This window comes from Mesitornis unicolor, unplaced genomic scaffold (assembly GCF_000695765.1).
Source record: "Mesitornis unicolor isolate BGI_N332 unplaced genomic scaffold, ASM69576v1 scaffold16977, whole genome shotgun sequence".
Taxonomy (NCBI): domain Eukaryota; kingdom Metazoa; phylum Chordata; class Aves; order Mesitornithiformes; family Mesitornithidae; genus Mesitornis; species Mesitornis unicolor.
The window spans coordinates 26,319-49,629 of record NW_010196017.1 but is presented as its reverse complement, the minus strand read 5'-3'; the positions used below and the strand labels follow the sequence as shown (position 1 = coordinate 49,629).

Below are 23,311 nucleotides of genomic sequence, written 5' to 3'. Positions count from 1 at the left end.
TCCTGCTGAGCATGCCCCAAGGATTTGCCTTCCCGGGTGAGGGTGTTCCCATTCCCAGTGTGTTGCAATGCAGAGTGCAGTGTGCCCAGTTGAACTGTGGTCAGTGCTGAAGCCAGGCTGCAAGTGTCAGACTCTGATCTAAATGGTAGACATTTTGGAGGAGGAATCCCTGATTTTTCGCTTCACTGACAACCCAGAGAGTTTCGTTTAAACTCCTTGTTTCCATTACTGTTTTGTTTTGTTCTTTGTCTGCTCCTGAATATGTACACCTCATTGCCAAACTTCTATCCAGCCATCAAAATGGAAGAAAAACAGGTGTTAATCTGTGAATTAGGTATTGAAATATTTTGTAATTTGATTCAAAGGTTTATTTAAATCATAAAAAGTATGTGTGTGTGTTTTTCTTTTCCCCTCTCAGGTTTGCAATTATGTGTGGCTATATGTCTCAGTTTGAAAGTGTACAAAACAAAATCAGGAATGGTTATCTCTTTAAGGTATGTTTTTGTAGGGTTTTGGGGGTTTTGAAGCTATTCCTTTAAATTTTTCCTTATATAGTGTCAAAGACAGACTTTTCCAACACTGTAATTCAGCCTCACAGGTCTATTTTGGTGCTGATGTTAAAGTGAAAAAGTTATTTTTAAATATGCAAATAGATTATATGCTTACAAAATACAAGAATTGAGGTAGGATCCTGAGAGCAGCATTAAGATTTCTGTTCTATTTTGTAGTCAAAGGGGGAAGGAAAAAGCAGTAACAATTCTGTTTGGAAAATAAAAGCATATGAAATATTAAGTGATGAACTGACACACTTATGCAATCATCCTTTATGCCACCCTTTATAAGTAATATTTGTTTTAACACTGTCCTTTCAAAGGTAACTGTGTTTTTCAGAGTTAGCAGTTTGTATTACATGTGCTACTCTACTCCTCCTTGTCCTCGACGTTTCTTAGGCACTTTCCATCCCTTGCCCTCCGAGCCGGCGTCCCCCCTTTCCGGGTATCAGTGAGAGGCAGCAGATGTGTCCCACTCCGCGGGAAATGCCCGGGTTGGGTCTCTACCACTTCATGGCCATGTTAGGGCTTGGAGTGTGGCGGAGCTTTCCTACCAGAGAGCGTGAGTGACATCAGAGCTGTGCCAAGCGAGCCAAGCCTCGGGCGCTGGGACACGCTAGGGCCGAAGGGACAGTGACAAATAACACAAGCGCTGCACTTGCTTAAGGATGAGGTTTAAAAAGAGCCCACAGTGTTAGCAGTAGCCTTTTCAGGGAGGTTTTCCTCTTCTGAAGTAATTACTGAAATCTACTTGGATCATTTGAAAATGTTAAGGGTTTGGGAAAATATAAGCTTGAAAACATAGCTCCTATATGAATAGTCGGTGAACACAGTGATAGAATAATATGCTCTTAGATCTGTATAACTCAGCTATTTAACTGACTGGCTTAAGTAGAAAAACAGGAGAAAAAGAAACCTTAAAAATGAAATTTATTTTGAGAGGCAAATGGTAGTTAGGGGTGAAAAAACTTTTTTTCTCTTCAAACTCAGATTGAGCAAAAAGAGCTTTTTTTAGTAGAATGAAAGAAAGATACTCTTGACCTGTAATAAATATGGTTTTGAAAGAAGGACCTCGTTAGATGGTTTGTAGGTTTTATGATTTCTCTGTAAACAGAACCATTTTATTTTCTGAATTTTACATGATAGTAGCAATTTGTTATGTCATGTACCATTTCACTGGGGCAGGAAGAGACTGTGCTTCAGTGGTGGGTGCTGGCATGTCAGATCCATCAAAGGGAGTGGTTGGTTTCTCTCAGATTTTGTGTGACAGTTTCCTAATACTAACCGTAAATAAAATTAATATAACTGAAGTTGTTGCCTTTTTAAGACAAAAGTTCTTGACTTCTTTGATTGAACTTTAGAGCCTTGTCATGTTCTAAATACAGCATGCCTTCTTACAGAAACAAATAATTTTGCTTATGGTTTCCCTCCGTGAGGAAGGGGTTTGCTAGTTAAAATATTTTTAGAATGTTAGAAAAGATTTTCAGCAGAAGAGGATTTCTGAATGTGTTTATAATTTTCAGCAAACTTCTTAGAATGTAAACACACTTGCCAAACAAACATCTGAAGTGACACTGATTTTCTTTCTAATAGGAGCACCTAGACAAAGCAATTGAACTTAAGCCTCAAGATCCTTTTTTATATTACCTAAATGGAAGATGGTGCTATTCAGTAAGTTGTGGTTTTTTTTAATCTAATGTATGAATTGAGTATACTGAAAAATGATAATGCATTTGAAATGAAATAGTGGGACTTAAGACAAAGTAGGTGATTATTGTAGTAGAAGTTTTAAGCTTAATGAAGCAGTACATTTACGTTTCCTGAATTAACTCCCACATGTGTGATGTTAACTGCTGACCATTCCTGTCACGTACTTTAAGCTGTGCTTGTATGTCCCTCGCTGTTGTGTTCAGGTTTCTTATCTGAATGTATGAATGAAAAGTGATTGATACTTGGAAGTGAGGAAGGGTGACCTCTGGTATTGTAAGCTGTGATTTCAGTTCTTTATTCTGCCACAAACTTTTTGGGTGACCTTGGGCTTGTAACATAGCCTTTTGGTAACTTATTCCCCATCCTTAATTGAATTTAAAGTCATTTATGTGCTGTGGGATTATGTCTGTGGCAGCAAGGCTACCATACTGGCTTGGTAAGTTTCAGGAGAATGTCAAAACAAAGCTGCAGGCATTTAAATCTGTAATTCACCAAAAGCTTTTGCAAGAGACACAATTTCTGTTATGCCTTCACAACAGGTGCTTTTAAATATTGTGTTGACATAGTGATAAGTAGTCATATATAAAAATTTAAAATAATTGTTACACAAGCTTAGCTGTTTAATTTTATTTTTTTCTTAGGAAAATGGTGCTTGTGCTCGTAATATAAGACTTGTCTTATTCTTAAGCCCACATCTTTGATGGCTTAGATGGCTATCCTTATTGCTTCATCTTTAGTGCTATGAAGAATCTTTCATCAGAAGAAAATGTTCTTGTGTAGTCTGTGCTGTTAGAGATCACTGAGAGGCTTCTCAGAATAAAAACTGCCAATGCGCAGTGCATTCCTTGCCCTGTTTTTTTCCTCCAGCTACTTCCACTGCTATTCACTATGAAGAGCCTGCAAACGGGAAAGAAGGAGTTGCTGTGATACATTGCAGCCTTTGACTTTGTCTTTATCTGCAACAAGACTTAAAGCAAAGTAATCTTTCAGCAGTTTTTTCAGATCATATATTTAACTTTCAAAGAGCTTTCAGCAACTACATTTTTTCTCAGTTGATTTGAGCAAGGAATGATGCTAACTTTTTCAAAGAGCTTTTCATTTTGCTTTTCATCACACTGTATTCTTGAATATCAGCATTAGCTGTGCTGAAGTGAGTTGCTGAAGACTGTCGTGTAGTGTGCTCCCTGTCCTGCCTTTGAAGAGCATCTCTCTCACCAGTCATTCCTGAAGTGCTTTTATACTGCCTTGTGGCCAACAGCTGGCTGCACCTTCCAGTCAAACACTCCCAGATGTTTCTCATGGCTTATTTCTCACTTGAGTTACCGCTTTTGGAAACTTTACATGTAATCTCAGTATCACTCACTTTGTTCTTATTGCACTGGAATAAGAAACTCTTGTTTCATTTTGGTGACAGTCACCACTTCCTGATCAATACATGTGGTTTTTTTGCACTATATCATTATGAACTGATGTTCCACACTTGCAGGATCTGTGCAGGACTTTCTTACTGAACACTAAAACCACAGATGAGCATTTGCTTTAGAGTATGACCTGACCTGCATTTTATTAAGTGAAACAGTCCACCTAAACATATGTAGCCACTGAAATACTGAAAGGGTTGATTTATCTTTTTCTTTTTTTTTTTTTAAATAATTCTTGCCTTTTGTTACTTGCTTGACAAAACAGTAACCTGAAACACTTACAACAGATTTTCATAGTACAAATAAATGCAAGTATAAGACAGAAGAACATTTTGTTTTAACTTCTGACGCTATCAGCTCTTAAAAACTTGCTGTCATTTGCACACTTCCAGTATGATGAGGCCATCACTTGGGAATATTAGTTTTGAGGCTCGACTGTGGAAGCTAGATCTTAATCCTAGCCCAATGAAGTGGGCAATATCCTCATTACTTTTAACAGACTGTATGCGTAGGTTTCTGTGCTGATCCACTGACATGGGTTTTGGCCATGCTTGTGATGTAGACAGTCGTAGGAGCTTGTGGAAGATGTGGCCAATTCCTTAGTTGTGTTCTGCAGACTGTGGTATTTCATGCTGTGGTAATTTTCCCAAAAATAGACCGTTGGCTGTGGCATTGGTTCCAAATACTTCTTCAGGGTGAAGATTATGGTAAGGTGCTTGAAAAATTAATTTATCACTCCTCTATACTGATAACTGTTGATGGAGTGATAATGCTTTTCTTAAACCCTCTTTCTTCTGTTTAGTCTAGCTGCAGTTGAGGCTGGGAAGGCTGTGCGTCCAGTCTGAGGAAATTAAAGAAGAAAAAGGAATGACTGAGGAAAGAAGGTTAATTTTTACACTTAGCCTAGCTGACTTTGGGGTCAAGTTAGGATTGGCCACAATTTTTGTTCTTTCATAAGTGTTGCTTCCAGGAGTATTATTGTCTGATTTTAATCATATATTCTTTTGCTGAAGCAGTGTAGTTAAAAAAAGATAATTAGTGTTTGATACTTTATAGGCTTTTGTAACACTTTTGGGAAACCTGATGTACTGACGTCTTCCTAGTATAGTCAGACATTTCCCATTCACGCCCCATTTAATGTTGGGGGATGTTATTACTGTCTTCTAGCACTGTGTTTTTTAGACTGACAAACTGAAAAAAAATAGGTGTAGCATTAAGAGACTGTAAAAAAATGGGGTGCTTCAAGTAACTCTCAGCTCCAGTTCATTGTCACTAATGACAGTCAATTGAACAGACCTTTAGGTAAAAAATATAGTGGAGGCAAACAGAGATTTATTGGAGGCTGAAATCTATATCCAGAGACTGCATGCTGTACTTGTAAAAGCTATTTGGTTTGTGGAGTTTTGCCAGAACTTAGCTCTGACTGCCATTTCTCACCTTCCTCAGTGTAACACAGTCCTCCACAAAGAGCAGCAGTGTGGCAATGCCAAGTTTCTTACTCAGCAGTTACTTCTGCTGGGCCAGATCCAAAGTGGATGCAGAGTGGCATAGCAGCTTCCAGCAGGAAGGATGAGCTGGATTTTCACTGCCTCGCAGCAGTGGGGGTTTTACTCTGAGACAGAGCCAGTGACAGTTGTGTACCCCCTTATCGAAAAAACAATTTTTGCTATTTCTTACTTCTCTTACCATTATAAAGCCAGTAGGGTTATAGAAGAGGAAGATTCTGTTCTGATGTGTGTAGCATCTCAGCTGTGTTAGAAAATTACTTCGGGTATCATAATCAGGTAGGCGAGATGTTCACCAATCATTTCATAGATGTCATGATGGGCAAAATTTTGACCTGCTATCTATACAAGAAGCCACGTATAGCTCTAATGTTTTTTGTTTTGTTTTGCAGAGGTGATAAGGGGGAAAAAACCGCTTATTTATTTATGCATTGACCAAACATAATTGAACACTAGTAGCGGATAACTGCAGAACCCTACTAAATGTTATTTTAAAATTCCTTTTTCCAGAGCTGATAAGAACTTCTGCATAGCAGTTATTTTTTCCAGTATGCCTGGATTGGCTCATATTATTTAAAATAAGTACAGTGTTTATAGCCATTCAAGTTTCAGCTTTGTTTTTGTTATAAGGGAAAGTGAAAACTATTTTGCTCTTCAAATCAGCAAGAAATATTTATTGGAAGGGAATTGATCTGTGGTGTATGGTGTATAGGAATTCTCTTTTCTTAGAGTTTTGGGTGTAATTATCTGATAATCCTTTATAATTTGGGTTTGTGGGTTTTTTAGTGTTTTAATGTTTAGAATAGCATTTAAAACACAGTACCTGTCTAATTAAGACTTAGAACCACGTGCCTTTACAGGACTGTTGCAGAACAGTTAGCATGTACTTGTGAAACTGGATTAGAGCCTCTGGTAAATGCCAGTGGGGTGTTAAAAATCAGATCGCTTGGGGTTTTCTTTTTGCAAGTTATGTGTCGTGTGTTGGATTCACCTCTGGTGTATCCCAGTATCTGCTTGGGTTATATCAGGGAGCAAAATGTCGCTTGTTCCTTTATCTGTGTGCTCTGTAAGTTGCTCCTCTTACTGGAAAGTGAAAAGCTGAGGGAATTCAAGTTGGATAAGGGCCTAAATACCTGTCCACACTGTCCTGGTTCCTCAGCTGGCAAGAAAGAGAATATTTCCATTGGAAGCCAGTATTTTAAAACTGCTGTCCAGTTACTTAATCTTTTCCAGAAGTCAAAACATTGCAAAATTATTTAATGCAATTTTACATTAATATGTTGCAATAAAAGAGAAAAAAAAACAAACAGAAAAAGAAACTCTGGGGATATTTAAATAGGTGCCATTAATATTTTATTGAAGCTGGATCAATGGGATTATTTTCCTTTATGGAAGACAACTGTGTGATCTGTCTTTAGTGAGCTATTAGCAAGGAGGCATTGGAGGATGATATCCTTTAGGGCTGTATGTCAATCCTGTCAGAATTTTCCATCGAAGTGGGTTAGTTTCCCTGGTACCAACATCCTGGAATTTGAAAGGAGCTGTCGCTGTGCAGGGTTTGCATCTCATGAAAACCAAACGGAAGACAAAAACAAAAAAAGCAAACTCTAGCCAGTGTTTTAGTTCATATATGATTTTTCCTGATCCCAGTATAAGAAAGAGAAAGGGATATTAAGAAATCTCTTTTCCCAGTATTTAGAGGAGAAGCACATATTCTGCCTTGGTCTTCAGAGGAACAAGAGGGCTGATAGGAGCGTGCTGGGTACGAACTTTACAGTCAGCTGCAGTTGAATTCTGTGGGTCTTTCTTCCATGTCTGGTACTAGTAGAGATTTGGATAGAATGGGTGGATGAGAGCTTGCTGTTTGACAGATCTATAGGGAGATTGTTTGAGACAGCCATCTGTTAGCTTTGGGATACTGAAGAGTGGCCTCCTCTCCTTCTAGTGGTGACCCACTCCCATGCAGCCCTAGGGAAGTTCAGAAGTTGGGTGATGGTCCCTCAGGTCCTTGTTTTTTGCTCTTGAGCAAGTAGGACTACCTGTCTTTGTGTATGGCAGCTGGGAAGCAATGTTCCTTGAGTGACCCAATACATTAAAACCTGGGATTCTGTGGAAGCACCATGTTCCTTGCAGTGCTCCTGTGAATTTTCAAGCTCCTGTGGGGACTGACATCAGGGCTTGAGAGACCTCAAAAAAAACCCCTCACTTAAGATTTGGAAATCGTCTGTAAGGCAAGAGCAATCTTCATTCTTTAATTTTTTGTTGTTGTTGGTTGTTGTTGTTGTTGAGCTATGACTTGCTGCCGTAGCTGTTTTTCTTACTACTTTCTGCTGTTCTATACCATTCTTGGAACATGCATTAAGTGGAATCATGGATCCGCTGGACTTGATGATAGTTAAAGTCTCTTTGTATACTTGATTTTGTATGGACCTCCAGATGTGCTTTGCACTGTTTGGGATAACCTTGACTGTAGAAGTCAAATTTGCACTACACTAAGGCATGCTGCACTAGGATTTCTGTTGCCTGTGGTTGCTCATACACAGAGAATGCTTAAAAAAGTTAGTTGGTAAAGTAGGAATGATGTTTTCATTTCACTGAATGTGGCATAAGATTTACTGTAATAAAGTTATTTCAAATTAAAGACTGTGCTTTTGTGTGTTTAGGGGAAGGGTATAATTTCCTGTTGATCATTATTGCTTCAGGACACAATTTTGTGTCTTACATAAAACACGTCTTTTCCATCTGTCCCACCTCAGTCATAGGGAGGTGCAGACTGACTCAGGTGGGGCGTGATTAAGCTGTTGTGATGGGATTCACCTTGCCTGTCTTTAGCCATCCACAGGGTATAATTGCATACATGCATTTCACTTTTAAACGTTGTTTTAGCTTGGTGGGATTTGTAATATAAAAATGGCCAAGTGCATATATGTTTGGGCTTTTAAAAAGTTTGAATAGTATGAAGCAGTACTCAAGCCAGACAAAATAAGGACTAAAACCTCAGTAAATAAGTTCTGATTAAAACTTATAAGAAAATAAAACAACTGCCAGGAAGAACTTGTGTTTTCAATAGGTAATTATAACTCCACATGGAAAAACTGCAATTTTGTTTCCTTACTATTGCGTAACAGCAGACATGTGTGGTAATTGTATCTGTGCAGCATGTGTATCTCCAGGGTGTTGTGTGGTCTCGCAGAGAACAGTGTAAAACTATACATTTCCTTCTGTTTTTTCCCTCTCTTTTTCCCTCTCTAAGCTACCTCTATCTTGATGCGATGGACCTAGAAATACAGAAAAACTCTTTCCTCTTCCAAAAGAGTAGAGAACACTGCAGCAGTAGATTGGCATGAAGAAAACAATACTTTTGCAAAAATCCTTTTAGTATCTCTCACTGAATATGTCTCAGAAACTAGAGAGCAGCTAGGGAAATGAAGAGTGTGAGGGAGTTAAATATATTTATATCTTCAGTCTGAAGTTTTTACCAGCATGCCGCAGTTTGTAACAGTGTGAAAGCACTGCAGTTCAAAATGGGGAAACATCATGGTGCTTCAATGAATGAGAACTCTGGGATTGCTGGAGAGTTTTTCTAAAAAGCACTTGATTCCCTTAGAATAGGCTTCAAGAATGGAATATGTGTGAGAGAGAAAATTTTTAAAAAGCTTCATTTTCTTAATATTGTTTCTGTCTGGAATGTAATTTTTAGTGGTTTTGTGTGGCAGCATTTAACAAATGCGGCATTGGACTGCACTGAACAACCAGCAAGACTGTCTCCAAGCAGTGTTGCTCTTATGTAGCCAGAGTCACTGAAGCCAGATGAGACAACATTGTCCTACACGTTCTACTGTTGCGTGCTGGCCTGTATTTGTACTCTTTGCAATGGTATTTTTAGGGCAGTTTGCAACAAGTAATGCATAGAGCTTGATGTCTGTTCTGAAGAGAAGCATTCTGGTTGATGGCTGTGGATAGCCGTGTGTGGATGGGTTCTTATATTTTACCATCATTAACTGATGTCTACTGGATAATTGCTGGATTTAGCTGGAGAGGCTGTGGGAGCAGCAGCAAACCTGAAGAGATTGAGAAGCCTGGGAATAATCTAAAGCTATCCAAAACCATTTTAATTTTTACAGCAGTAGGACAAACTTGAATTCAAGGCTCAACTCTGTTATTTGAATTGCGGCTCCCTCTGAAAAAGAGATATCCCTATGTGATTCATATTTCACCTCCAAGTCTGATGAGAGGCTCTCTCTCTCTTTCTTCACCTGTGTGTATGTATCTTCTCTGTGTTGCCTCTGCATAGATCAGGCCTGAAACTGCTAGGAAAACACAGAACCTTGTTTTTTACCAGTGTTAAACTCGGCTGTACTCTGTGACAGGAGCCATCAGTACTGTGGTTCAAATACTGCTGTGAAGGAATAAAGTCCTGACTTTACAGATGTAGTCAAGTGTCTAAAGGAGGGTGGCTTCATTTCTCCATTTAAACAGGCTCCAGTGTCCCACTGCATTTCTTAGTAGCTCCATTCTTCATTAGAGATGTGAAGTGTGTTTCACCAGGTTAGGTGATGGAGCCAAATACCTGATGGCAGTAACCAGAGCGTGTGTCAGTATGTGTAGGAGAGAATGCCACATACATCGTGTGGCAATATGACAGTTCCCTCAAGTCCTTTTACAGCAGCCCGTCTTCCTGAAATGAGAAGAGTCTTTGGCAAGTGTTGTCAGATTTGAAGAGAAAAAAATTAAGCCTATTTCTTAACATTGGCTGTCACCACCTTCTGTGTAATAAATGAACTTGTTTTACAAGGGCCAAAACACTCACATTTTGGCTGCAGCAACAACTTTTCGTAATGTTGAAAAGTAGTCAAGTACATGGACTATCACGCTAAGCTCTCTGTCTCATGAAAACCTCAACAAGTTTAAAGCACTATTTCTAGACTTCGGTTTTTTAAAATGGCAAGCTCTTCTGAAACCTAAACTGTACTTCAAGCTTTGTACGTTGGAATAGTCTCTGTATCAATTATGTTGGTGTTTTGTCATGTATTTCTTAATGTGTGCATTTTTCTGTTAGCGTAATCTAAAATCCAAAAGCCTATGCTTTGAGCTGGCAAATCAACAGCATTAATCATTCCTTTACAGGTTCTTTTGCAAAATAGGTTGTATAAATAACACAGTGGCACAGCACAGTATTTACTTCAAAGCTGAGAGGCAACTGTAGAGACTTCTGATTTTTTTTTTTTCTTCTTTTGTTATAGGTAGCTCAGTTGTCTTGGATTGAAAAGAAAGTAGCTGCTGCTCTCTTTGGGACTCCACCTACTTCAACGATAGAAGAAGCACTGCAGAATTTCCTTAAGGTCAGTCCAAGCCCAGGGTTTTCCTGTGTGACTGTTCTCCAGCTGCTCTGTGTGACTGTTGTCAATGCCTGCTTGACAGATTGTGTTCAGTAGCTGTAAATCCAGGGCTCTCCTAAATACCACACAGCTCTCTACTGAAATATTTTTTATTTTCTATTTTAAAATTAGTTTAGAAATGAGTGGCTAGCACTTTTTTTCTCTTTCTTTAGTTTTAGAGAATTCTTCAATGACTTGCCGTGGTTAACAGTTACTGGATTTAATGTGAGATGGATATAGATTAGTTATATATGCCATTGAAACAAATTAATCATAGCAGTAACCGATGATTTGCCCATTTCTGCAAAAGGGTTAACATAGGAAAGGAAAACTTTGACATTGTAATACTTCTCTTTTTCTGGTCTGAAGCTCTTTTCATTGAATTTCAGTAGAAGCTTTTTTTTGTTTGTGGAGGCGAATTACCTTTGTAGTGAAAGCAGGCTCTGTCACGAAGGTCCGTGTTCCTGGGCATTCTACTTGAATGCACAAGTATGAGAAAACACCAAATGAATAAAATAAACCTGGTTTTCAGTGTCTTTTGTATGAATAATTTCTACTTCTGGAGCTGAAAAATACAGGTTTTTCACTTGACTGCATTCAAAGCTTAAACTTCCATCATTGCAATTACTTTCAGACAGCTTCTCAAAGGAATTGAACAAGCATATTTTCTTCACTGTCAGAGTGGTTGTTTTCTGTGTTCTTAGTCTGTTTAAGGACAGAATGGTCTCCTGAATCTTGGACAGTACAATATGTTACCATCTTCCCAGTTTAAGAGATTTTAAGGTCAAACTCCAAAGGTGGTAGAAATTCGAAATGTTCACTTTAGCTTCAGGGTATTTTGTAGTGGGCTGCACAGAAACTGTGATTTTAAGTAATCTACAACAAAAATTAAATTACTGTCTAAAAGACAACTGTTTGGGTTTCTTTTTCAATTGTTTGACAGTAAACAGTTGTAGTGAAAACAGCATTGTTTTGGTCCAAGGATTACAGCTACTATAAATTTCATTGATGTAATTTTTCTCTCCCAGAAGCTGGTTGTTGATTAAAGCTGCTTCTAGATTAGTAGATAATTGGTAAGGTTTTAGCTCGTCTTTCAAGCTTCTTCATCCTTGATGTGTTTTTCTTAAAGTGTTTTAATGACCTGAACATTTCAGAAGGTGGTATTGTGAAAAGAAAAGTGAACCCAGAGCTAGAAGATACGGGTCTGTGAAAGAAAAATTATTACCAAGTTGATGAATACAGTTCGTTACCCATTACACAAAGTTCCTTGTTTATTTCCTTGATGAGGAAATAAATGTTAATAATCTAGAGAGACCGGTGTCTTCCAACCATGTAAGTGAGTGAATCCAATATAGATTCTGTAGAATGATCCAATATCTTTACAAAACACTTGGGGAAAGAGGAGAGCAAGAAGTGCAAAACATTTTTATGTTTAGTATCCGCACTTCATGTGTCTGGTTTAGGGTTTTCCTGTTTTCTTCAGAGTTTTTTTAAGTGCTAAACAGATTGTGGGGCACACAGTAGGGATGATTCAGTCTGATGTTTGAGGAAGCTTACTGCATTACTAAAAATGCTATGCAGACCGCATAAATCTCATCACACAAGTTTTATATCTGTTTTCTTTCCTGTTTTTTATTATTTAGGCAGAAGAAATGCATCCAGGATATTCCAAATATAATTATGTGTATTTGGCAAAGGTAACCAAGTTCTCTTAAAAATAATGATTTGTAGACTCTGGTATTCTTACAGTGGTCTGGTTGGAAACAAAATGTTTTTTCTTCTCAGTGCTATAAAGATCTTGGCCAGAAAAACAACGCACTGAAGTACTGTGATTCTGCACTGTCAATTCTCTCAGTTACTAATGAGGTGGGTATTGAGGGTGATAACTTGTTCTCTTGTGACCGCTGTCTTGTCTTTGGCACTCGTTGTTGCACTGTTGGTAATAACATAATGTTTCATTTCTTCCTCTGAACACAGAACCTTCCTTTTTCTCCCACTCTAGGTTGGCTCATTACAGTTGTCTGTATCAACAGCTTTAAAAAACATCTTTGTGCGGGGGGAACTGTCAGGGACTTGTCTGTGTCAAAGGCTGTCAGAAGTTGAATTGCATGCTTTGTAATTCAACCGATTTCGTTAGACTATCTTAAGAATAAGCAGTTGAGTATGTCACTCTAGCTGGGCTGAAATTTTGCCCTAGATCTACTTTTTCTCAGTCGAAAGCTTTCTGCATTTTTATTGTGTGGTCTCTTTCTCTGCTCGTGAAAGCCTCTGGTTTGTGATTCTTGTCAAGGCCTCCATGCAGTGTGTTGGCTGTAGCAGAGGTAGCTGAGTTATTTAAGACTGCCTTTGTCTTCAGTCACAGTGCAGTTAAAGAGGCACAGTTCTTCCAGTGGCATCTGCTGGAACATAGTTGACTCTAAGAGATTATTAGATTCCTTTTTGGGTGCTTTAGAATATTTTTAATATGTGGACACAAAATTTCTACAGATACTGGAAAGATTTGAAATTATTTAATTTCTCAAATGTAAACCAAGCAATGGCAAGAAGGTTCACTCTGTCTGATCTCATGTAGAAGCAAGTTCCATAATTACCGAACCTATGACTGGAAACGTCTTACCATCCTAGAATGTGACAAGTTCAAACCTGAGCTTTGTCAGCCTAAGGGACCCCCTCTGAGCACAGCAGATGTGGCAGGGAGAGAGAGAGAGGTGATTCCACAGACTAATTGATCCTACCCCATTTAATTCTTTGAAGTTAAGGAAAAAGACCATTAAATAGCTCTGTAACTTGATTGACAATAAATGCTGTGTGTGGAACACTAACATGTTTATGTCAAGTGTTCCTGCTGGGAAGAAAGGCCACTGCATGCCTCACCAGCAGCTGCTCCTGGGTGGCCTTTATTTTTGGCCCAAGTTATAATATGTACCAATCATAAATTAAGCAATCATTGCTTAAGTTCAGTGTTTCTTTAAATACGTATTGATACAGATATGACATTAATAATCTCTTAACACTGCTTTATTCTTTACTTACTATTGAAATGTGCCTTCGGTTTGCTTATTACAAAACATAGGAAAGACTGCTATAAATTATCCGTTATTTGATACCTTACATCTCTGCATAAAAAGTAGGACCAATGGTGTAAGGGAGAGAGCATACAACTGAAATTGCTTTAACTTGGCCTGTTTTGCATATGTCTGCACTGACTGTGCTGGTGAGTTTTTTGTTTTTCCTTTATTCAGCTTACTACAGGCCAGGTAATCTTGCAATGAATGTGATCTGGTGAAACTGCAAATGAACACGTATCACAGAAACTTCTGGCGGGCAGAAGACTGCCTGTATTTACTAAACCGGAAGTCATTCAACATATTCATAAAGGCTTCTTTGATTAATCTTTGATAACAATAGCGGGACAAAATTTTGGTGACCAGAGGTAGTTGCAGAGGCTTCTTCTAGACTTGGTGGCGAGAGATGGATGAATCCAGGTGCCTTATCCTGCCTCTCTCTGTCCCCTGACGGCATAGAGATACTGGATGTGAAGATACGTGTGAGATGTGTGCCTGAGACTATGCAGTTACTGAGAAGTGAATCCTGCCTCTCCAGTGTCACCAGTATAAATGTGCTGGAGATCAGTGCATGATCCAGGCCACCTGGAGTCCCTGGTAAAAGGAACGTCCCACCACATTTCTGAAGTACCGGAAGACCTGTGAAGGTGGGGGTTCCTGAGGTGAGAACAGGAATTAGGAAGCAATCTGAGGGGTTGATGTGTGTATTCTGTCAAGTAGGGTGGTGATGAGAATCAGAATGATACTGATTTGTGAATAGAAGAAAGGACGGCAAATAGGCCCCAAAAATCTACTGTCCATTTGAAGACGAAAAGATGATTTGTCCTCTTCTGTTTTGACTAATTCTATAGATATCACAGATTTGTCTGCTTTATCTTGTTTGCTTATGATGTGTTTTGAGTTAAGTTTAGGAAAAAAGTCCAGGAAATTATCATACTGGGGCAATAGTGTGTAATTCAATTTGGGGGGGGGGTGGTAAATGGTAAAACCAAGTGCATGCTGAAAGGCATTACTAAAAATGGAGATCTGGAGCACAAACTCTGCTGATGCTAACTGTTACCTCAAGTCCCATCTGAATTAGAATATTACGTGATGTTTTGGTTATTGTGTTAGAGAAAGACTGTTACTGATTTTTGGGTAAAACATGTTGGAATTGAAGTGGTTCAGGGCTTGGAGCTGTACGTAGGAATAACATTTAGTCCGGTTACTTTAAGGGAGGGAAAAGACTGTAATAAAACTAAAGAGACATTGAGGAGACAGTAATAAATGGATGCTGATAGAGTGCCTGAATTGACTGCAGCCCTGTAATAGATGGGGTTCATCATCTGAAAAAGAAAACGCAGGTCAGCAGCAGCCTGAGGATTTCTTTCAGTTTGCCACAGCACAAGATCTCAAGGTTGTCAGCAGCATGGTGCGTTGTCACAGTCATCCGCAACCCATCATTTCCAAGTGTTATCAGTTTCTCATGTGAGTGTTCTCTCTTCAGGCTGGGGTATTGCTTTATTGTTTTAAAATGCTGGCTTCTGCTGAGAAGTATGTATATGTATAAAAGCATAAAATCAGGAGCAGACTGAGAGACAAAGTTGCTGGAAAGGTGCCACATTGAGGAAATGTATAGAATTTCATGATACAAATCATCCTGCTGCACAAGTATGAAAAATAATAGTAGACAATGGTTTAGTTTTTATTGCTTCTGAGCATCCACAGTTTCCAGTGACTTCAGTGGGAACCAGAGGTGCTTGCTATCAGTAAAATAACCCATAGCTCATTTTAATCCTCAGGTCAAATTCTCAGCTGGTCTAACTCAGGGCACTTCTTTGACGCTTTGTCTAGGATTCACTTCATGTAACATTTCAAGTTAAGTGAGGTTATTTCTGTCTTGAATGTTGTATAACATACAAATATTCCTTCTGTGCATCTGTTCTGCCACTTACAGAATATGTTTTAAATTCAAGGGCTAGAGGGGATTCCAAACGGGTAATTCTTGTTAGGAAAAGAGAAAAATCACATGGTGAACCTAAAAAGGGATACCAAAGAAATCATAAAAGAAGAGATAAGTTCTGATTGAATTACTTCTGTAAGTCCTAATACCAATTTTTAAAAATAGTTTGGGACATTTTTAACTAATCAGCCTATGCATTTTTTATTTTAAAGGGAAATACAGGAGACTTGGTGCAAATGGCATCTGGAAAACAAAACTGATGTTACAGTACTACTTTAGAGACCTTTCTCTTTATCCTCTCTACTCTAAACAAAAACCTCCAATGAATCATGGGGTCCTTCCTTGGCCATAAATATTGTCATACTGTAGTACTGTAGAGTGGTACTTCACTGCTGGAGGTGCAGGGGACATTAAATTGTCCTGCTTTTCTCTGGTTGCTGTCCAGGTGGATAACCTCAGGGTCCTGGGAAACGTTCACCCGTTCAGTAAAAGAGATCCTAATGTTCGAGGCTGCTGTGAGTTATTGTACAGAGCAGAGCAGCTGCTCTGTTTATCTGGTAGATGTTGCATTACCCTTCCTGAGACTGATTACTTTGTAGTGCGCTCAAAGCCTTGGTGAGTGTGACTACATGAAGGGCTGTTGAAACCAGATGTGGTGGACTATTGTGATGGGAAAAAAAATGACTTTTGGGTCAGAAAAATGTAATTTAAATTTGAAAACATGAGCATTCATCTTGAAAAACAAAACTAGTAGAGTGTTTGTGTGTACTTGATTAAACACAGCACTTTGCACGTAAGGGGAATAAGACACTAATTTCTTGTTTATCACAGATATTTTCAAGGCTGGAACTTGTAGTCAATTAAAGTCTCAATGTAGGATTATGAAGTATCATACTAAAGAAATTATTTTTTCTTTTACCTGGAGATAAGCACGGGCATGAGAGTGAACTCTGTACTTGCAAGACCAGTAAGCTCACCACAAAGGGATTAACAGCCTAGCAGAGAAAGAGATTAAAATCTCTTTTAAAGGTTCTGGTCTCTATGACATTTTCTGAAAATGAATCTAAAAAGCAGCAATCGTTTGACAAAAAATGTAGTTTTGGAAGAGCTGAAGACAGCAAAGCAGGAAGAATGCAAGGCAAATCTGTTTGCGCTGAGAGATGCTGAAAGTCTTAAAACGCAGATAAAAACTCTGAAGCCGAGAATGTATTTTACAAATCTATTGGTCATTTAAAAAAAAAGAATAGCAAAACCACCCTCTCCTTCCCAGCAATTAAAAATAAAGGCAATTCAGAGTTGAAATGAACAAGAGAGAGAGATTTGGGTATTACAGAAATCGTGAGAGCATTCACTTCTTACAGGTGTAGAATGGCAGGAAGCAGAGCCTTGTTAAAGACACTGCCCTCAGCCTCAGTGACATTTGAAGCTCTAGGAAAGCCCATGTGGAGGAGGAGGTAAATGTAGTAATAGCCAGGAACGCAAGAATGCAGCTGTTGAGGAGAAACGGTGCCCGTAAGATTTGCTTTCTTTTTTTTTTTTTACATCACCAAAATTGATCACCCTGGTCATTAATTTACAGTTTTAATATTTCCATAAGGAAAAGAGTGAAATTTACAGAGGGATGGAAGAAAGGGCAGAGTATAATCTTCAGCACCCATCAGTTGTTCTTGTTACAACAGACCATTTGTATCTCTTGAATTTTCCTAAACAGATTTTCCAAGAAATGCCTGCCCTAGCCACCATAGATCGGTCATATGTTGCAGGCCTTGCTGTGGTATTTTCAACGGAACTCATTTGAAGCTGCTGTGCTAATCTGTCCTTCTAAATAAGATTTCAAGGAGAAAAAAAAGTAATTTACTTCTGCCTTTAAAGTGAAGGGTACAAATTATGACTTGTTTGTGAAAAAACTACTCTTCAAAAGTATGTGAATAATTTTGGTTAACCTTATAAAAACGGTTTTGTTTTATCATCAAACAGAACATTTTCTTTTCTCAACATCATCAGCTCAATACAAAATGTCATTGTTTTCAGAGGATATTCGTTCCTTTAGATTTTAAGCACATTTGTTCTCCAAATGCGAAAAAAAGTCCATGGTGTTTCAATTACAAAATAATGGAAGTATTCAGATTTGTGTTCATCTTGAATAACACTGTTTGTGGAGTTGAACAAGAATTTCCTAATAGCTACCACTAACCCAAAATTAAAGTATCTTTTGAATAGAAATTAAAAAATGGTTCCTTAATTAGGGATTCTGTTTGCACTGAATATGAGTGCTTCAAGCTCAGGGAATGGGCCTTTTTAAAATTCATTATAAAGAGATCACATTTCAAACTGTAAAATGCTGGTAAAAATGAGACATTTGTAAAAGAGCTGCTAAAAGAATTTGAGATCTCCTATATTTTACATTATTTACAGTCTGTTTTTCTCTATCTTAGTGATCAGACTGATTTGCCATCTGCTTGTTTTTGGAGTTCTTGCCAAGAGAGTGAGTATAGAGGGTGAAGGAGAGCCTCAACAGGCATCTTTCTGAAGGGGCCATAACTGGGCATGATGGTGTTTGAGCTGTTTCAGTGGTGACTGCACAGAAAGAGGGGCTGTGGGTCCCATTGTGATGGGGGCGGCAGCTGGACAGAAAGAGAGGAATGTCTTGAACACCAAAAGCTCCACGTTGTGCACAACAGTGAAAGGAAACCAGATTACAGGTGAAATTTAGTCCTTTAAGCTAGAGAAGAACTAGAGGATAAAAATTTTACATGCCTATTATTATTCTAAATTGAATCCTGCTGTTTTGTAATTTTTCAACAGGAGTCCTCAAACTAGCTGAACTGCTCGTTCAGTCTTCTGGGTGTGAAAGGGTGTTTTTCCCTTCACCTGAAGTATAATCAGAAAATGTGGAATTATTGCCAACTACATATTTTAAAGCTGTGCTTGCCTTGATCCTAAAAACCTTGAGAAGTCATGGTTCATCCCCAGAGGAATATACTAAAAATATGAAAGGACATAAAATGCCCTAACTTGCAACATACAGCAGTCATATAAAAGGTTGCAAGTGGATGATTGCATTGGTTTATGGAAATATCTAAGGGAAAAAAACAGTATTATGCAACTGTGTGCAAATTAACACCTACTACAGTCACACCATCTGTGAGAGTCTATCAGGAGAATGGATAGCATATAGCTTTATATGATTTATATTGTCCACAAGAGCTATTACTCTCTAATTAACAATCCTTGTGCATGTTTAGGAGTCTCTTCTGTTACAGTCCAGGATTTCTACTGGAGCTGTGAAGGAATGGTGCAGCTGTACCCGAAAGCAGGGGTGGCTCTCAGCACCTCATTGCTGTTACCGCATATCAGAGCACAGCTTTGGACCACCCTTGCAGCCCGGCTAATTTAATATACCATGCAGCCCCACTAACTTCAATGAAAGCCTACAGGATGCATGTCAGCTTGGGACTTGGCAGTGGTTGCGCACAGTTATGTTATAGTTGGCTGGTGTAACCATTTTGGCTGTGGTCACAGGGGTGTATCATTCTCTGTTGACAGTTGGGACTTTGTCATCAAGTGCACACATGTGCAGTGCCTGGGTTGAATGTGTTTAGAGCATAAGGAAATAATTAGCAGAGATGGAAGGTAAAATCATTATCTTTCTGTCTCTGCTTTAATTGCAGTTTAATTTTACATGCATATTTATATGTGTATGTCTGTGTGTGTATGTCAGTAAATTTTTTCAGCAGAAATTAACTGTCAAAATGTGGGCTACCTCCAGTGAAGCCAACATTCCCTTTTTCCCACCAGCTCTCTCTTCTGTCTTGCTCTTGTTTTCAACTCCCTCTCCTCCCTTGTTCAGTCCCTGGCCTCCCAGGTCTTTTTTCCCTGTGCATATTCCCTGTAGATGATGACACTTAAAAGAAAAGCAACTGAATAAGAAGAGGGGAAAATACAGTCACTGACCCTGTAATTTGAATACTTTTTGTGTAGCAGTTTGCAGAACATTTTGAACTTATATTCAACTCTGAAAATGATATTAAAATTGTTCAATAAATGTAAGCCTTGACAGTAGAAAGTCAAGGTTGAAAATGGCTGTGTATTAAGTCAGCGCTGAACTACCCCTAAGGGTGAACAAATGGGACAGACGCAAATACATTGCATTCCTCTTATGACTTGTATCTCTTCCTCTACCTGATGCATTTTAAAGGGAGATCAAAGCCTGTCTGTCTTAAAAAACAAACAAACAAAAATAAGCTGACCTGATTGTTCATTTTTAGAAAGTCACAGACCCAAAAATCGATGAGGAAGAGAGTTGGTCAAATACAGGATTTATGGCTTCAACTTTCCATTAACAGTCGAGCTTTGGTCTAATGAAGTTTTCATCCTTAAAACTTGAGACTGGTACACTGAGCAGAGTTGTGGCTTCTCTCTCCTTTTAGTGTGACACACCTCTTGGTCCAGAAAGACTCTATCCAAAGGTGACACATTTGTTCCCTTCACTGATCATTCTCAGCTTTGTTTTTAATGCTATTACTGATTTTTTAAAGTGTTTTTGCCGAGTTCTTCTTGACTGGAAGCTGCTGGCTTCATTAACGCAGCCTGTGAAGCAGTGTACAACAATAATAATTCCTGCTTTTACTGGTGTAGTCTTGTTTAGAACTGACAGCCTGGAGGTAGGACACTTTGCACACTTGCAGTTCCTTCTCCAGCCAGTTCATAGAACAGTCCTGGGTTTGTGTCATTCTTTCTTTTTCCTGAGCTAAGAGGAAGAGTCAGGAAAGATTGCCCAATATTTTTGGGACCTTTGCAACTCGTAAGCACTCATTGCCCAATATAATCCTTTGCTTCTAAGGAGAGAGGCAATTATAGAAAGTTGTTTAGAGATATATTTTTAAAATGCTGTATCCTGCAAAGTGAGTAAAGAATCCCATCAACCCATGAGAAGCTGAACATCATTCAGAGATGAGAAAACCTGCATCTCTATAATTTCCAGCTTGGGAAAGAGAGTAGCACTAGATATAGTGAAACCTGTCTCATAATTCTTAATAGCATGGGACAATATCTAGTTTTTTACTGTTTTGTTTAATGGAGTTTAGAATAGTTTTCAGAGGTTGACCACATTCAGTACAGACAAGTGAATTTTTCTTGAATTAATCAACATATTGATACAAATGTTGAATTTTCCAATTTTTAGTGTAAGTCTGCGTGCAGTGATGTGGAGTTTAAGTGGTGCTGAATTCAGTGTGACATTTCCTTCTGCTAGAGTATTTTGGCAAGAGCTTACTTGCGTGTGCCTTTTAAGGCCTCTGATAAATGATTAGGCAGATAGTTTAGCCTATTGTTGCCAGTGGGAGCAAGGCAGCGACTCCAAGAGAAATGTCCAGCTAATGTATTAATGCCTTAATCCAGACCAATAATATAATGTAGTTTGACATGTCTAGCATATGGTTTCTATCATCTCATATTCTCTATTCCTGCGTGACATTATAGACAACCAAAATAAAGAGAAGCTGGAATTTCTTCACCTGTAAAATGTATTTTTAAAATGTCCTGTATTTTGTTTTAGCTCTTTGGTTGATTGGATAATGAAGTGATCCTGAAATTCACTGATTACTTCACTGTCTGTCTACAGTATTTTATTTCACAATTGCCTATGGCATTATCTGGGAAAGAAATACTGGCCTCTGTCGTTAGAAATGCTTGCACGAAATTTGTGATGTGCAAGTGCTTTTGACTTGCACTGCTAAGCTCATATGGGTGCATGTGTTGGGTGTTTGCACCTTTACTAGCCTGCAGGGATGAGGTGCTGACTTTTCAGAAATGTGGTTTTAAACCAAGGTGCATTTTGCAAGCTACGAGTTTTGCAGTGGCAAGTAAAGCAAGTGGATTATACCCAGGAGACATTTCAAAAATAAGTAGAATAATGGAGTTTTTGTACTGTGGCTACACATTAATATGTGTGTGCCCCTTTCCAAACATATTTTACGTTAAATAGCTAAAACATACGTCACTGGTTACCTGTGGAAGAGCCTGTAGGCTGGGTTTGGTTTAAAGCCCCGTGCAAACTGTGCACTTACAAATCAGCCTGAAAGGAGCCTTTCCCATCTATCCTAGGAGGTATAATATAGTGTTGGCAATATAAGCACATTACTTACCTCTTGCTTCTCCCTTGGCTCCACTCTGCTATGAGCCCAGTAGCGCAGGCAGAGCCCACCAACACCAGTATAGAAGATACTGAGGGTGTAGTCAGTCCGTGGTGGTTGTTACAGGTAGGTATGGCTGTATGCGCGGAAACCACAGTCTAACCTATGTCATCAATTACGTTTCCCAATGTGTTCTTGTTAATTGCATAATAAATCATTAGCAAACATCATGGAAATGTCTTTAGAAAAACTGCACACAGCCGAGTTGCAAGATTACGTAAAGTATAAGGCAAGGCAGTACTTTATGCAAAGTCCACCAATAAAAGTTATGGCCTAAGCTGCAAGGCTTACTGCTCTGCTGAGAAGGCTGCTTGTGGCTAACATTTTAAGTGCTGTAACAGAGCTGTAAAGGGAGGGCTGCCATCTGGCTCTAGTTTTCACATCAAACTTTATTTCTGCATTCACTGATAAATTAACTTACTACGCAGTCTTTACATTCTGTGGCTGTTGCAGTTGTGTGTTATGTCTGTTGTGAGTAAAGAAATGTGGCTAGGCACGTATTAGGCAAATGAAGGGATTTATCCTATCTAAGTTGATGCATGATTGTCTGTTTCTTTCAGGATAAAGAGGCCCAGAAGGACTTAGAAGCTTTACTTCTCACACTGAAGCTGTGATACTGCGCACTTTTTAACTCTTCATGCTGTGATAAAATTGCAAAACTAAAATGAGAATCTACAGTGACTGGGAACTGTGCGTGAATTCCCGCTAAGTCAATGGGAAAACTGCCATTGATTTTGGTTGGCTTGGATCATGGCCTTTAAGCATCTGGCAATTATGATATGAAAGTGATGCATTCATTTTTGATTATTTATAATCTTGTACTGAAGTTTAATTTTAGATTGCTGACACTGTGAGTCTGGTTCTCTGAACGTGAAGTCCACTGCTGGCAATGGACATACTGGTGGTTAGAATGCAAAATGCATAAATCTCCCTCTTTGAAAGATTAATCGATTAGTGTGTGATGCCAGCATAGAACTGTGTGTAGCAAAAACAAACAAAAATGTTTCTACAGTAAATTATATTTGTATCAACTAATTTACACAGATGTGTACAGAAGAAAATAATAAATGTTTATGTTTACACATTTCTCTACTCTTGTAAAATTAGAATCTGGTTGAAGTTTTAAGAAAAAGCTGTTGCTTCCACAAAGCTCTTTTTACTTTAAACCTATTCTTGGTTTTACATGGAAATGTGAAATCTTTATAAATTAAATATTAAAGTTATATTTTATTTGTAACATCAAGGACAAAATTAAAAATCAGATCAATGAAATTAAGTGTTTTGGATTAATCTATTACAGCTGTGATGTTTAATGGCTTTGTTACAGGTCCTCTATCAAGTTGTGAATCCTGGCTCTTTCTCTGTGTACAGTTGCCAGGCATGCTGGCATCAGTGTGTCTTCAGAGAACATAGTCCAGCATGTGACTATCACTAACTTTTTTATCATCTATATAACATAACCTGTACATAAAAACAGACTACTTAAAGACCTGCTACTTCTATCTGAGTGCGTGGGACAGCAATGTTTTCAATAAAATGTAACAG

General features: G+C 38.5%; 1 protein-coding gene across 1 annotated transcript in view; it reads left to right on the top strand.

Moving 5' to 3' along the window:
• The window catches only part of RMDN2 (regulator of microtubule dynamics 2), a 46,267-nt gene extending 23,887 nt beyond the window's left edge, over window positions 1-22,380 (top strand). The window contains exons 5-10 of the mRNA XM_010188316.1: window positions 419-494; window positions 2,145-2,222; window positions 10,431-10,529; window positions 12,209-12,262; window positions 12,351-12,431; window positions 22,327-22,380. Of these exons, the coding sequence (XP_010186618.1) occupies window positions 419-494; window positions 2,145-2,222; window positions 10,431-10,529; window positions 12,209-12,262; window positions 12,351-12,431; window positions 22,327-22,380 (442 nt within the window). The remainder of the gene's footprint in view (window positions 1-418; window positions 495-2,144; window positions 2,223-10,430; window positions 10,530-12,208; window positions 12,263-12,350; window positions 12,432-22,326) is intronic.
• Window positions 22,381-23,311: the final 931 nt, after the last annotated feature.